The 16,807-nt window shown below is 47.0% G+C and overlaps 2 protein-coding genes across 2 annotated transcripts in view; one reads left to right on the top strand and one right to left on the bottom strand.

The window, feature by feature from the left end:
- The window catches only part of LOC126538497 (tyrosine-protein phosphatase non-receptor type 7-like), a 172,647-nt gene that overhangs the window by 16,183 nt on the left and 139,657 nt on the right, over positions 1-16,807 (bottom strand). The window lies entirely within an intron of this gene.
- LOC140217064 (uncharacterized) lies at positions 323-1,218 on the top strand. The gene has a single exon (XM_072287484.1). The coding sequence runs from the start codon at positions 323-325 to the stop codon at positions 1,178-1,180; it is 858 nt and encodes a 285-aa protein (XP_072143585.1). The 3' UTR covers positions 1,181-1,218.

The raw sequence follows: 16,807 nt of genomic DNA, 5'->3' as shown, positions 1-16,807 counted from the left end.
CAGGCACACGGACACATGATCTGACTCACTGTGCCGAAGGTCGTGCGCGAGCTCCCTTTTCTTATTACTTTGTTTACTGCTTTCCTTTCGCACTAGGTCCGCGCACCGCACTTCTCTATGCTCCTTTTCCTTCTTTTCTCCTCTCTCTCTCTAAAGCCCTCGAAACTTCCGGCGCGCTGCGCGCGCCCGCTCAATTCTCTCTTTAGACAGAATAAACTAGACCTTGTTACCGAAAAGACGTGTGTCCGTCTCGTTTACCACGGCTCTACAATGTGGTGACCCGTAGTTTTCTTCGCGGCACTGCCGAAGTTATTGTGGAGCTATGCACAGCAACGAGATGCAACCAGACACTGAACTTACGGGCACGACCGAGCAACAAGACGTCTCTGCGGTTTCCATCCGACTCCCACCATACTGGGACCGCAACCCTGCAGTTTGGTTTCTTCAAGGGGAATCGCAATTTATTCTCTCTGGCGTTCGCACGGAACAACGCAAGTACCACCTAGTTGTTTTGGCACTGTCGCCTACTGCTGCAGAAGAAGTTGCCGATCTGCTTTCTGGACCGGCTTCCGCCACTCCATACAGCGATCTTAAGGCTGCACTTCTCGAGCGCACAACAACATCGCAGCGAGCCCGCATGCAGCAGTTGCTCTCCGCAGAGGACTTGGGAGACCGTCGGCCAAGCCAGCTGCTTCGCCGTATGCGACAGCTCATGAGCGGCAACACAACAGTAAACGACGACCGCCTCCTTCGGGAATTGTTCATGCAGCGCCTTCCAGTAAACGTTCAGATGATACTCACTACAGCCACGGTAATGGACCTCAACAGCCTGGCCAGCCTGGCGGATAAAGTCATGGAGGTGGTGACGCCAGCGGTGTGCAATGTAACACCATCAAGCACCACTGCGAGTTCAGTGCCGCAAACATCATCCTCCGCCGCTTCTCCCATCGACGTGCTCTGCAATCGCCTTGAACAAATAGTTTGTGCTGCGGAGCGTCATCGCACTTCACCCCGTCACGGAAGGTACCGCAGCTCGAGTAGATCACGGCGTCCAAGAGAAGAACGCTCCCGGTCTCAAACGCCACCACGGGTATGCTTTTATCACCGCCGCTTCGGGCAGGAGGCGCGCCACTGCCTCCGTCCTTGTGCATGGCAGGGAAACCAGCCGGCCGACCTTTAATGGCGACAACCGGTCAGGGCCAAAGCAAAAGTCGCCTATTTCATGTCATGGACAAAACCACAGGCCAGCCATACCTGGTGGACACCGGGGCGGAGGTCAGCATTATTCCCGCGCAACGTTTCGACCGAACTACACCGCCGACCTCCTATCTTCAAGCTGTCAACGGTAGCCGAATACCTGTTTACAAGTTGCGGTCCCTCACCCTGAACCTTGGCCTGCGCCGCGTGTTCCGTTGGGTTTTTCTCGTCGCTGACATTCGCCGTGCTCTTATTGGCGCTGATTTCCTGGACCACCATGGACTGCTGGTCGATATGAAACGCCAACGCCTGCTGGACACTGCTACGTTGCTCTCTGTTCATGGCGTCGTTTCCTGTGACTCGCCTATAGTCGCCCCAACCATAACAATTGCTGGTGATCCTTTTGCTTGCCTCCTTCAAAAGTTCCCCAACTTCACGCGACCACCCGACTCGACAAAGCCCGTACAACATGATGTACGTCATCACATCCTAACAACTGGTCCACCTGTATTTGCTCGCCCACGACGACTCGCCCCAGACAAACTCAAAATTGCCTGAGCAGAGTTCGAACACATGTTGGAACTTGGAATTATACGACCATCGTCCAGCAGCTGGGAGTCTCCGCTCCATCTGGTCCCCAAGAAATCAGGTGACTGGAGGCCATGTGGGGACTACCGATCCCTGAATGCAAAAACCATTCCGGACCGGTAACCACTGCCTAACATCCAAGATTTCACGTCGGCACTGGATGGCACTACAGTATTTTCCAAAATTGACCTGGTGCGAGCCTTTCACCAAATTCCTGACGCACAAGAAGACATTCCAAAAACAGCAATTACCACTCCATTTGGCCTCTTTGAATTTTTGAGAATGCCATTCGGTCTCCGAAATGCTGCACAGACATCACAGCGGTTCATCGACACAGTCACACGTGGTCTGCCGTTCGTTTTCGCCTACGCTAACGACTTGCTTGTGGCAAGCTCATCCCACGAAGAGCACCTCCAACATCTCCATCAGCTTTTTGAGCGCCTATCAGCAAATGGTATCGTCGTCAACACTGCCAAGAGCGAGTTCGGAGTACCATCACTTGATTTTCTCGGCCATCGCTTGGATAACAACGGCATCCGCCCTCTTCCTCACAAAGTGCAAGCCATCATGGAGTTCCCCAAGCCAGCTTCAATCACTAAGCTGCGCCAGTTTCTAGGCCTGGTAAACTTTTACCGCCGATTCATTAGAAACTGTGCTATGCTGCTGGAACCCCTCGAGCTCTTGCTCTGCGGCAAACAATCGTCAACTGCACTGCCCTGGGACAGCACCACAGATGAAGCTTTCAATTCTATCAAGCACGCTTTGGCCGATGCCACACTGCTAGCTCATCCCAACCCCAGCTATCCGTTGTCGCTCATGACGGATGCCTCCAGCTCTGCGGTCGGAGCGGTACTGCAACAAAAAGTAAACGGTGGGTGGCAGCCCCTTGCCTTTTTCTCAAAACGCATGACCCCCGCACAAACACGTTACAGTGTTTTCGGCCGTGAGTTGCTCACCATATTTCTCGCCGTGAAGCATTTCCGGCACCTACTTGAAGGCCGCTCGTTCACAATCTTCACTGACCACAAGCCTCTCACCTACTCAATCGGCCGCTCTGAATCATTATACACTCCACGTGAGGTGCGCCAGCTCGCCTTCATCTCAGAGTTTTCAACTGACATACGCCACGTCAGCGGCACTGACAACTCACCAGCTGACGCTCTCAGTCGCGTGGATGCTATCACACGCAATCGCTCCAAGAGCTCTATCTCAACATCATTTCCTTTCAACCTCCAAGAATTGGCTACAGAACAAGCTAGTGATTCTGAGCTCCGTCACCTACGTGACGCGTCAACATCTCTTCAGCTTGAATGAGTTACCTTTGAAGATGTGCCAATTGTTTGCGACACCTCCACGGGCACACCTCAGCCTTACCTAACCACCTCTTTCCGCAAGCAAATATTTGACTCATATCACACTCTTGCACACCCAGGCATTCGCGCATCTCAAAAGCTTGTCTCATCACGCTTCGTCTGGCCGGGCATGAACGCAAATATCAGGGACTGGGTCCGCTCGTGCGCACCTTGTCAGCGCGCGAAAGTTCAGCAGTACCCTGTCCCCCCTACAAAGCCTTTCTTGCAACCCGACGAACGTTTCTCCGTTGTGCACGTCGACATTGTCAGCCCGCTACCTCCATGCCAAGGCTATCGCTATCTTCTGACATGTGTCGACCGCTTTACCCGCTGGCCCGAAGCGACACCTATCCCCGACATGTCTGCAGCTACTGTCGCCGCAGCTTTTGTGTCCATTTGGGTATTCCGATTTGGCTGTCCAACGAAAGTTGTCACTGATCGAGGCCGGCAATTCGAGTCGTCCCTTTTCACGGAGCTGCTTCAACTTCTCGGAACAGCACGCTTGCGAACTGCCTTTTACCACCCTCAAACAAATGGCCTCGTCGAGAGATTTCATCGCCATCTCAAGGCAGCACTCACAGCGCACGGCTGCCCAAACAAGTGGGTTGACAGACTTCCGCTCACGCTTCTCGGAATTCGATCTGCCTTCAAAGAGGACCTCTCCTGCGCTACTGCGGAGCTTGTTTACGGCACCTCGCTTCGCCTGCCAGCCGACTTCTTCGAAGAAAAGACCCTCACCTCCTCTGTAACAGCAAGCGAGTACGTCGACCAGCTTCGCGATGTGTTCCGAAACCTCCGTCCGCAGCCTACACGTTTTAACAAACCCCGTGCAGTGTACATCACTTCAGACTTGCAGACAGCCACACATGTTTTTGTGCGTTACGGCCCCGTGCGCGGCTCGCTTCAGCCCCACTACCTCGGGCCATTCCCCGTTTTAGAACGTTTTCCTTCCAACTTCGTCGTCGACGTAAATGGGAAACGGGATACGATCGCGCTTGAGCGACTCAAGCCAGCATTCAGCGAGGCACCCACGCTTAATTATCTCGCCTTCCCGGGACATGCGGACTCCGCCTTGCAAGTGCGCGGTTCGTCACCTCTTCGTCGCGTGCACTGGGCTGCCACTTGTGCATTGTGAGCGTCGTTCGTCGCTTCCGCTTCCTTTCTAAGGGGGGAGCAATCTGTAGCGGCACGGCGATGGAGCTGCGCACCACGCCCGCAGCCATAAACAACTCCGCGGGGCGTCCCGCGGGCCTCCCGTAAGCGGACCTTCGCGAGTGTTGGACACCAGGCACACGGACACATGATCCGACTCACTGTGCCGAAGGTCGTGCGCGAGCTCCCTTTTCTTATTACTTTGTTTACTGCTTTCCTTTCGCACTAGGTCCGTGCACCGCACTTCTCTATGCTCCTTTTCCTTCTTTTCTCCTCTCTCTCTCTCTAAAGCCCTCGCCACTTCCGGCGCGCTGCACGCGCCCGCTCAATTCTCTCTTTAGACAGAATAAACTAGACCTTGTTACCGAAAAGACGTGTGTCCGTCTCGTTTACCACGGCTCTACACATGGTTTGCCAATGCAGCGTCACTTGCGGGAGCTGCACTGGTCAGTTTTCCGAAGAGGGACGGCAAAGATATGACGACAGTAAGCAACAGGCAATCGGTGAGTGAGAATAGTGCTTCTGTGGGGACAGCGAGCGGTGGTCGTAGCGTCGAGTCAAAGCAGGAGCATCATAATGCAACAGGCCATTGCAAGCATCAAAGGGCGAGGACTGGCTGTCTTCCGGGTGGTAAGTTTACGCGAGACGGAAAGACGAAAGCCGACAATGCAACAATGGCAGGAAATAAGACCTATCCCATTTCAGTTAAAGCACATTAGCTTGTCACGTGTGTGCTGGCTTGGGTGGTGGTATCTGAGATAGGTCGATTGTGGGCGAGGAGGTGGAAAGAAATTGCCGACCGCAGGGCTACTTACAGCACAGATGAGACGGATGCCTGCATTTGCCAACTCTTCGCATCATCATCATCAGCCTGGTTATGTCCACTGCAGGGCAAAGGCCTCTCCCATACTTCTCCAACTACCCCGGTCATGTACTAATTGTGGCCATGTTGTCCCTGCAAACTTCTTAATCTCATCCTCTTCGCATATGACAGCTTGAATTGAAGATACTAGTGGCGGGACTCATCGTAAGAACAGGCCTGAGGAACCAATGTAGACACTGCCTCGTTCTCATGCCGGACAAGACGCAGCAAGCTTTTGGCATCAGGCAGTTTGACGTCTTCACATGATGAGGTCGCGGTGGTATTAGGGAGCCGAGTGAACTGTTGTGAGACACGATGGCTCTTTGCTTCTTCGAAGCGTTGGCACTGTCTTAGAATGTTATTGACGGCCGAGCACTCCTTGTATATGAGTAAATTAAAAACGCCATCGGCGAAGCCTTGAAGTATGTGGCTGACTGTCAGCTTCAGGCACCTTGTTGTTGACCCGCCGACAGAGTGCTAGTACATCTTGAATGTACACAACGTATTGTTCAGCAGATGTTTGGGCCTGGCACGAAAGTTCCTTCTTGGCAGCTTGTTGGCACCCAACTGGCTTTCCAAAGAGTTTCTGCAGTTTTTGCTTGCAGGTGTCCCAACTGGTCAATTTTCCTTGTGTGTTTGGAAAGGCACACAGTCCGTTCCCTTGAGGTAATAGATGATGTTAGCCAGCATTATTAGTGGGGTCCCACCGGTTGTTCCAGTTGGCTTGTTCTTATTCAATTAGCCAATCTTTGACGTCTATGGTGTCAGTGCTGGAGAAGGTGCCAGGGTCTCGGAGTTGGGTCAAGACAATAGGTGTTGCAGTAGCCGAAGCCAAATCAGTGGGCCTCTCAATCGACATGGTCAAATGGCCCACAAGATGTCCGCTTTGAAGTTCCACGATGTGCTTGTGACGTACCCCGCACTTCCACCAAGATGTTACGGGAAGATCTACAGAGAAGGGGGCTTATTTATCTTATGCACAAGGAGGCTAAAAGTGGGGCAGCAACAACAAAGATGGCGGACAATGGATCTCACTTTGTCCTCCTCTTGTCCGCTCTACACTCCAGCATCATCTTCTATATCTGTAGGACAACTGGCTCATAACAATATGGTTACAACTACATTCGATAGTGCCATTGCTTATGATGACAATGTGTCAAATTATAAGATTCAGTTCAGGCCACTTACAATGTAACCGTTTATATTAAAAAAATATGTTTTTTTGTTCTGTAATATCTTGGTAAACAACCACTCCCTTCTGTAACGCCCTACGAGCCTTGAAGGTATTGAAATAAATAAATAAATAAATAAATAAATAAATAAATAAATAAATAAATAAATAGTGCAGGCAGGACCAGATATAATGCGGCCTTTTTGGATGTAAGCGCTGGGGTCAGACATGTAAAAAGGGGTGGGCACTGCCGTCGTCCGGCTCATCCATGCTAAGGATGTTGTTGAAGGGAAGAACGCGTTCTCATCAAGAACGAGGAGAACTGGGTTTATTTACAGTATCTACATAAAGAGTGGAGAATGTTACATTTCATCAGTCTAGTATGACTGAAAACGAAGCACACCGAGGAGCTGGAAATGTCTGCTTAAACCCCCTCTGTCCTCCCTAGATACCTAGGCCAGGGAAAACTGCCATCCAACCTTCGTCCAATCGGAGCGGCCAAAGTTGTCCAAGGACTCCCACTTTGAGGGTGAGGCTTCATTCATTCCCTCCCGCACTTTAGTTTCACTGAACACACTGAAAAGAGTGAGGCAATGTAGACATTGTCATGCTTGACTCAAGCTGGCACGTCTTGGTTCCCGAGATGACTCCGCAGTTAGCTGCCGCATCTGTCAAACAACCAGGACAATTACTGGAGTCCGTGTGAGAATGCCATAGAACACCCTTTTCTAGGAGTTTTCTTGCTCCAATTGGTCCGTGAAGGCGACAGGAAACCAAGTAATAATACTCGACCCGCCAAACATGTCTCGCCTTGCGGCGCCGGTGGTCTGTCTGCAGGAGACACACTGCTGGCTTCACAAAGCGATTCACTGCAGCGGGCTAGGAGAGGCCACTACCCCCACTGGCCGATCGTAACATGGACTCCTGTTTATCTTCCCACAGAACTCAATGTATATGCATACTGCTTATAGTAGAGCCGCGCCAGACAAAATACTGGTTATAATGCGGCTGCAGGGAAATCGCGCAGACAAGCGAGGAAGCTGGCACGCTCCTTCTCAATGAGGTGCCCCGGCCACATGGAGAGCAACGAGGTTCGCGTAGAGAAGGAGGAAGAGGAGATGTGGAGTGAACGAACAAACAAGGAACGGAGAAGTAGGAAAAAAAAAAAAAGGGGTGACGGCAGTGTGCTGGCTACTTGGTCGGCAGTTTCAGTGCCCAAAGTTGCAATTCGGTGCAAAGTCAACGAAACACTCAGCGGTGGCTGTACGGCACTCGATAGCAGAGGAACCACTTTGCCAATGAAAGTGAAGGGACATCCCAGTCATGTACTTGGATATCTGGACACATGCAGCTGCTTTATTTACATGTTTTGCAAGCGCAGAGCCTTGGAAAAATGCTGTTCTGGTTATGTAGTGCAGTACCGCTTACAGTGCGGAAATTCACAACTCTGGCTTACAGTATAAGTATACAGTATATAACTTACAGTATAAGCTGTCTACACTGTATACAAAAAGAACTGTCAAATACTCAAAAGTGCCACAATTAAACTTAACTGGCATTCAAGAGATTCACAGAATGTTTGCATAAGTAATCCAGCAATATTGTTATGTGAACAAAGGATCAAGACTGGAGACTATTTACAAAGTATATTTACAAAGGATAATGCAGCGGTGGCCAGTTAAGCCGACAGCTCGAGAGCCAGAGAGCATTCGTCATCTTCTTCGGAGTGCCCGCGTGCATCGGCCACAAGAAACACGCAATATGCAGGTATTTATCCATCCAAAGCTGAGACTGAGCTGAGACAACCAAACTTGGGCCAGGTACAAGTTTAATATGTTGTCAACAAACAACATGGCTGACACAATGAAGCACAATAAATGTACCCAATGTTGTGTCATCCCTGATGGGGTGTAAAACACAGCAGCTTTGTATTAAAAAGTTAGAGACCAGTTAAGCATTGAGAAACTTCTTATATGTTATTTTTTTTTCCTATATATTTGTTACTCAGCCCTTTCAGGGTCAATGATGTAAATATATGGCGCTGCGAACATGTCCAGAAATGGTCGATGCCGTATATTTACAGCACCGTCTGTATGTTTAAAAAGCACGCAAATTTCCTAACTTTTTCTTTTCTGTCATGTGCTGTCACTATGTAGGAATACAGGGAATTTTTTTTTCGTGCGCCTCCCTCTCTCGGTTTTCGTTGCATGGTTTGTTTTAGAGCTAGTTTGCTTCCACGCGTCTATATACTACCTCTTGCGCATTGGCGTGTGGGCGGGCGGCGGTTTGGGTTTTGTTCCGCGGGCGGTTTCAGCTTCTTACACTTGCAAAACTGATGGCTATCTTGTTACTAATCGCTCAAAGGGTGACCGCTTGTTTCTCGCTCGTTTAGTGCTCATGGGTGCGTATAGGAAGGATGCCACCATGCATGTGTTTCTGTTGCTTTTCTTTTTTGACACTCACGAAAACTAATTGCCTCTGATTGGTCATAAGATGAAGATTAGCAGAAGTTTGTCACACGTTTTGCATTTTTGACGGGCACAGAACCACACAGTTTTCTTGAGTGCACGCACCTACGCAGTTCGATTACACTATGGACGTAAATATTAGTGTAAGAGCAGGAACATTTGAGTCATGTGAAATATTCGCATATGCGCATTTTCACAACCTTGAACTATGTGTATAACAATGCATCAAATTTTTAATTCTTCTAAGTTTATTTCTGTTTTTATTGTTATTCATGAATGAAGAGTACATATATACCAACGCAAAATATTTTTTTCTCACTTTACGGTCACCCTAGAAAAAATACGGTAAATTTTTTTCTAAATAAGTCCCTAAGAAGAATTGGAATCTGCAATTAAAAAAAATTTACCCTGGGCAATTGCATATGGCCATAAAAATCGACCCTCAAAGGGTTAGTACTCTTTGGTGGAAAGTATGCTAGGTATGTGATAAACATTGAAATGAGTCGCCTGAACTCATCATGGCGGATAATGAAGATCTTGGGTAATGACACTAAATTATCTCTGCACAATAGTGAACCAAATAAATCACAATACCATCTACATAAATGATATTAACTTTATCCTGTGACAGGGGCACAAATTTGGCAGTAGTGAAGAAAATGCCGATAATGAGCAGTGATAGATATCTTGACTAGAAAGTAGAATACGTGAAATGACAATATCTTCATTAGAAAAGTGAATTAAGAAAATTGGTGAGAAATCATGTATAAAATTCAGTGTGGAAGCCCACAAAACATAAGATATGAGCACTACTTATCATCTGAAGCTTTATTCAGGAAACACTGGCTAATGCCGCAGAAAAAATTGCTTATTGCTACAGCGAAGCTGATGGCCTCTCATTGGTTAGCATATTTCGTCTCATCATCTGTGGGAAAAGATGTTGGCCAATCCTGGAGTGAGTGCAATACAGGGCTGACCAACGGTGGAGATGATGCAGGCTTAAATAAGCACTCCACAAAGTGAAGCGAAAAGTGCATACATTCTTTGGAATCACGCATGCAACATACAGAACAGTATTCGTTTCAATAAAGGACAAGCACAAAACAAGCATCCGAGCCACATAACTGATGATAAGGCGCTCCTGATAATGCGAAGCATGTAGCACTCCCCACATACGTTTCCCGGTAAAGATCACTGCCATGGCGACAGCAGTTTGCGACATGAGGAGTGACATCACTAGCCTTTCGTATATGAAAGAACTAACCTAGGAACTGATTTCATTGCCGTTGCAGCACCGCTATAGGTAGGCAAAGCATAGTTAGGGCTCCCGAAGAGCAATGCGAAAACAAGGAGCAGCAAAGGGAAAAAGAAATGGCAATACAACCAGTGCAGTATGGTGTCAAAATTATCATTACTCCCATTACATTAAATTACCATTACTCTTATGCACCAAAGCACTGCATGCCCCCCTCAGCAGTTGTAGTGGTAGTTTTTCAACAGTTTCCCTGGACCTCCACTTTTGTAGGACCAGGATGGCGAGTCAATTTTGTATTATTTATTTAGTTCTACTATGGTAACCCATCCTTCCGAAATAAACCTTGAGACAAACAAGTACTCTGCAGGACTTCAGTGACTCTAACTTCCTTAACTCAAGTGCTGTGAATAGCAGTCATGAGCTCCCAACATTCTGGTGTGTTCGAAGAAGCCTACTTGATATGAAAAACCTGAAAAATTTTCAGAGAACTCGAATGACGCCCGAGGAACTCCCGGACAACAGTAACAGGCACTAGTGCAGTGTCGAGAAGCATGCTGCTTGCATGCAGATGCTTGCTGTCCGCAAATTAGTATCCAAGTTGCAGCAGTTTAAGAAGCCCTCTTGTCAGGTATCTGCTACCAAGTGCACCATTACTCCTGGTGCATTCCTTTTACAGTCAACTTCTATAAATTTGATCTTTACAGGATCGAGAAAAGTGATCAAATTATCTGGTGGGTCGAATTAAACAAGATGCAAAAAGATGCCAAACATACTGCTCATTAATTTGGCAGTATTTGCCTTATTCTAACACACACCCGAATCAAATGCACGCCCGCTTTTTAAGTGCCCAAAGTAGAAAACTAACGTAGAAATGCTATTAAAACTCGCAAACAAAGTAGACATCTAATGCTAACCTAATTTTAAAAAATGGCAGCTGGTTTCCAAAAGTCAGCTCATTGGTATTGGTTCCCTATCGCAGAGGTGGCTTGTCCATGACATGCACTCCCTGCACACGCTAGTGCATGGGGTCACGAACTTCACTCCGCTGCTAAGTGGAGTCTGTTTTCAACTTCCTACACTGTCGCAGGTCTTCCCTTTTTTTTTATCTCTCCCACGCCCTCCATAAGCACTTATAACCACTGGAAAATCATGTACAGCCTCACTGACATGGGCAATAGAGATATATCCACATCATTTCAACAGTTTTCTGAGGATGTTATGAACAGTGTGGCTCATCCCTGTGTGCCAAGCCCTGTATAACCTCTCTTTTTACAGCGAAGTTGTTTAGCCTCTAGTTGGTTGGGATTTTTCTCGTTCTCGTGCGCGACCTTTGCTCGCACAAAAATGTGGGCCGATCACAGAGACAATGCAAACAAACGGGAAGTGCACAGTGTGCTGCTTCTCCACGAGGCATCGCAGGAAGTTTCCAGGTAGCATTACTTGAAGACGTCATCGTATGACATCACATTTGACGTGATGACATCATCAGATTACATTGCCAGGTGATATTGTCACGTGAGGATGCCATTATCACGTGACATAATGTTTGACGTGATGATGTCACCACGCGACCTTTGGTGTGAACATGTCATGTGATGTTTGACGCCATTATGCAATCCCGTTACATCATCATGGGCCGATCCCAGAGACAGTGCAAAGTGGGAAGCGCAGAGTGCCGCCTCTCCAAGAGGCATCACATGACATATTCGGTGACCTCATCACTTGATGATGACGTCATCGCATGATGTCACAATGTCATTGTCACGTAACGCTTAATGTGGTGATGTAATAATGCGACCTTTGTTGTGATGACATCATCACATAACGGTTGAGGTGATGACATAATCACGTTTTGTCATCATGTGAAACGTGACGTCACTATTTGGGTACATGGGTTTTGATACCATCGAATGTTAGCACGGAATTTTTCGTTTGATGGGACATATAATGATCTCTTATTTATGAAGAATACCCGCCTCAGCAGCTGTAGTGATGGTTTTCCACAGCGTTGCTGGACATCCACGTTCACAGGGCCGGTATGGCGAGCCACTCTTTCCTACCATTCTTTTATCCATCCACTCATTTACATCTCTTTAGTTTATATGTACAGGGCCTGTGCCATATAAATGCTGTCACTGTTTTCTTTCTGTTTTGCTCCACGCATTGTTTATCATGCCTTTTTGATGCTACATACACCATCCAATTTATACTGTAGTGCATCACACTAAAGGCACCAAGCTGTTTGCAGTAACATATTAGATAAATAAATAAATAAATAAATAAATAAATAAATAAATAGAGTCGTATTAGGTGCAAGACACAGTGATTTGTTGCGCGCAATCCATCATCCCAGTCGAATTGTCACAGACAGACTGGCTGTATACTACAATTTGGGACACGTGGTATGAATGAGCAAGCAGTGTGCAGCTCTGCCCAGAATAGGTGCCCCTGCATGGATGCTTGGTATACCACATTGATCCAAGTATAAGGAGAGGTTTTCGAAAATCCGGAGCCACGAAGTCAGCCTCCACCTTATTTGTGAACTTCGCGGTTCAGTTACCGTTCCAAAACATAGCAGCAACAGCATCATATTTTTGGAGATTTAGGTTTTGACAGCAGTGCAAGTTCTACCAACTTATTAGGTAACTTTCATGGTTGAGAGAGTATTTTCCAGATTTATGCTGTTACTGTCAGCAATAATAAGCCACCTGAGTAAACCAAGGGCATGAAATGCTGCGGGTGCTGCTTGGACAATTGTGAGAGGCCTGATATGTCATGGCCACCACGTTGTAGAAGTCTTGATTTCTGTCATGAAGATACAATTTGATCCAATCCATTCAGAGCATGTTTGTTGATGCCATGCTTGGTGCCCTGATGCACTTTGTTCTGGCACTCTGCCCTGCTACGTTGTGCTGCGTACTGGCGGTTTCGTTGGCACTGCCCACCAGTGCCTCGCGTTTGTGCCAAGACTGAGCAATCACAATGTGAAATTGTTACCACTACAATGCGGTGTTCCAAAGGAAGGTGGGAAGACTGTGTGGTGGACCAAAAATATGACGTCCCCGAGAACAATGTACGTTGCTAGAGGAAAGAGAAGGGGGCCTATTTGTGTGTGTGCCAACAAGAAAAGTCTTTCGTGGCATGTGGGAAGGTGGCCTTGCAGAAGTGGAGGCAAGTTTGCCAGAATTTCTACAAGTGAGAAGAAGCCGCTGTTTGGCTGGTACAAGAAGAATTGTGCAAACGAAGGCCCTGGAGACTGCAAGAAACCATGGCATTGCTCAATCTAACTTCAAGGCAAGTGAAGGATGGGTGCGGAACTACGTGACAAGGGGGACGTTCTCTTCAAGGAGACAGACTTCTGTGAAGCAGAAAAGATCTCATTTCAGCATTATGTCATTGGCTTGCGCAAAGCAGTACACAGGAGCAAAACAGCTGAAATAGCATTTGGAACAATTTTAGAAGCAGGAAAACCTGTTTTGTAGCAGGTTACGTAGGAAAAAAATTCAATTCTGGAGCAACAAATTGCTAATTTAGAGCAGTTTAACAGAGAAGAAAGCTTACTGTATTTAACAGAGAACAAAAAGATGTGAACTGTTAGAGAAATGATTTAGATAAACCTGTAGGTTGATCCAAATGCTCAAAATATTTGTAAGATTAAACCAGGAAACAAAGCATAGAAGAAAAAGGTTGGTGTAGACTGTTTTATCGAGGGCGCCGCTATTTTGCGATCACAGCACCGTTTCTCATCTGGCGCCATGCAGGTATGTGGAATCACGTTGGATGGTGCGCACTGAACACACTTGTTGACGACAAGTGGCAAGTTTTTGCATTTTCCCAAGAGGTCTCAAGAAGTTCTTGCGATTGGGAAACTTCTTAGTGTGTTATTGCTAAGCTTTGAGCTTTAATATAGCCGCAATATCGAACAGCGACGGGCCTAGAGGCCGTGCCAAAGCTCTGCCCGCGATAAAAATAGGAGGCGAGTCAAGCCTCAACACTGTCTATACATAACATACATGCAACACATTATTATCGTATGTCTAGCATTGGCTTATGAGAACTTCTTGCTGGGCAAGTTGGTATTGATTCATTGTACCTATTTATAAGATGCCAAAAAACCACACACAGCATACAAGAAAGAACAATTGGACAAAGCGCCACTCACAACTACTTTATTTTCACAGAACAAACGTACGTATGCACCCACAGTCAGTGCCTGCGCAACAGGCACACTCAAGCATCAGGCACGGTAAGAAAAGGCTCTTTCAACAAACTTATGCAACGATAAAGACGTTTCACTAACACACAAGCTACCTTTCTTACTGATATAACATGCTTCCATTAATTCCCTAGCTTTCGTACTTCTGCATCTGGCCAGAATCCGCACGTCAAAAAAGTATGCCTCTCAAGAACGCGAGGGACAAGTTTTTAATATGCCTTGGTATATTTTATATTAAAATTTAAATTATGGAGTTTTACGTGCCAAAAACACTTTCTGATTATGAGGCACACCGTAGTGGAGGACTATGGAAATTTCGACCACCTGGGGTTCTTTAATGTGCACCTAAATCTAAGTACACGGGTGTTTTGGCATTTCGCCCCCATTGGAATGCGGCTGCCGTGGCCGGGATTCGATCCCGCGACGTCGTGCTCAGCAGCCCAACACCATAGCCACTGAGCAACCACGGCGGGTGGTATATTTTATATTGTTATATTATTATATATATGTATATTTTGTAATTATTGTACATTATATTTATTATATTTATAATATACCAAAGCATATTAGGAAGTGCTGCTCGCATTCTTGTGAGGCATACTTTTCTGATATGCGGATTCTAGCCAGAAGCAGAAGCACAAAGGTGACAAACAACGAACCTGATAATCCTGATAATAAAAGTGTGTGGACGGCACCTTTTCTTTACTGTTGGTACTGCTACGCACAGAGTGGTGATCGAGTCACGTGACACAGTCATTTCGTCTGCTGTGCAGATTGGTCTTACAATAACCCACCTGCCGGAAAGTTGGCCTGTTGGCCAGATTACTGCCGGCTGAAAGTGTGCGGCACCTTTCCAACAACACTACGTCACATTTTCTGTAAAACAGATAGGTGAAGATGATTATTGCAATATGGTTGGTGGCAATAGCTGTGAATGTGGTGTGCAACGATCCAGGAGGAGATTTACCGGCACCAGAATAAGAAATCGAGATGTCAAATGAGCGGGCAAGTGTCTTTCACGTGAGATGGCTGGGCAAGTGTTGCGGCGAAGCTACCTCGACAGACGGCTCTCGATTGTGTGTGCCTCGCACATTTTCTTGTTTACATGGCATCTAGCAGCCAGAAAACCTACCATACGATCACAGTTTGCCAGTGTATTAAATGCTGGTGCCGAAAGATCGTGTTTTCCAGGAACGTGTGAACAGGTAAAAAGAAAGCGTAGCTCTATTGGGTCATTTCTTGTATTCTCGATCGCAAATGTTGGTGCCAGGAAATCATACGTAACTGGATCATATCAATGAGGTTCTACTGTACTAGGACTGAGCTAAAATCAGTGCTGGCATACTAATTTGGTGTTCCCTATAATAAGAGCTCTGTACTACAGTCGAATCTAATTAATTTAGGCACATTTGATTCGAACTTCCGGTTTATTCAAAGTTATGTTCAAGTTATGTCAAATTAAGTCAAAGTTATGTGCATTTCAATGGGCGAAAACGCCTGGAAATGCAAATGCGCAAGCATTTGCAATGGTTAACTCCAACATACTGCACTCCTACAATGCTCTCAGCAGCATGCCAAATCGCGTGGCAGTGCCTCTGACAAGCACTTCTCTGACCCCGCCTTAGAGCAAAAGCTTAGGAGAGAACCCTCAACGCTGCGTGTGAAGAAAAAAAAAAAGAAAAAAAGAAAAAAAAAAAAAAAGTGGCGGGAATTTGTGTGCAGGCGTGTGCAGGCGTGCATCACTGATTACTTCTGTTCGTGACGGGTTGGTGACTTCCGTTAGTGTCGCAGCACCGCCATGTACCCTATAGAGACAGTGTATAAGAACGTCTGAAATTTTGGACGCAAAACCTTTGCCGTCCGACTTTCCAGACTTTTTGCCATGACAGCAGATCTGAAACGGCATTAATCGAAGCCACCACTTACGCCATTGTGATTATTGCGCCACCTCGAGCCGGTGCTCTCGCACGCAGATCCGGTGGCAGCAGTAGCCACAATGGGGCGACGCTAGGCCTAGCTACCGTATTTACATGATTGTAAGTCGACCACTTTTTTAAAATGTGAAAATCTGAAGTGGGGGTCGACTTACAATCGAAACCGAAACATGGCACCGCCAAAAAAGCGAGACCAACGGGAGCTACAACGTAGTTACAATTTTATGTTTGCTCTATGGCCCCACCCATAGCTTTTTGCTATCCCGCGTGTTTGTTCGCTTTACGGAAAAGTTTTTCAACATTTTTGAGAGTTTTACAGTGCACACAACACTCGTGAGAGGGTGTCGATAGTTGATGGAAGTGCTGCTGTTCCATTCGCGGTGGCACCCTCAGAACGGCGGCCTCTATGCGGCGGCGCTGGCGGGGAGCATCGGTAGTTTATGGAAGAGCAGACACCGCTCGTGGGTTTCTCTTTGCCTGCTGCGCTTAGCTTTCTGGACGAAAGGCATTGGTTTGACGCGTTCCACTTGACTGCCGGCTACGTGCTACTTCTATGCTTCCTCAGTCATCATGAGTGCTTCAGGCCCACTAATCATTCGGCACTCGTTCACA

This window comes from Dermacentor andersoni, chromosome 4 (assembly GCF_023375885.2).
Source record: "Dermacentor andersoni chromosome 4, qqDerAnde1_hic_scaffold, whole genome shotgun sequence".
NCBI classification, from domain to species: Eukaryota; Metazoa; Arthropoda; class Arachnida; order Ixodida; family Ixodidae; genus Dermacentor; species Dermacentor andersoni.
Note: the sequence above shows the minus strand (reverse complement) of the source record. Positions and strands in the feature narration are given on the sequence as shown.

Excerpts from the sequence above, each read along its gene's own strand:
- LOC140217064 (XM_072287484.1), top strand. The coding sequence starts at position 323 with ATGCACAGCAACGAGATGCAACCAGACACTGAACTTACGGGCACGACC.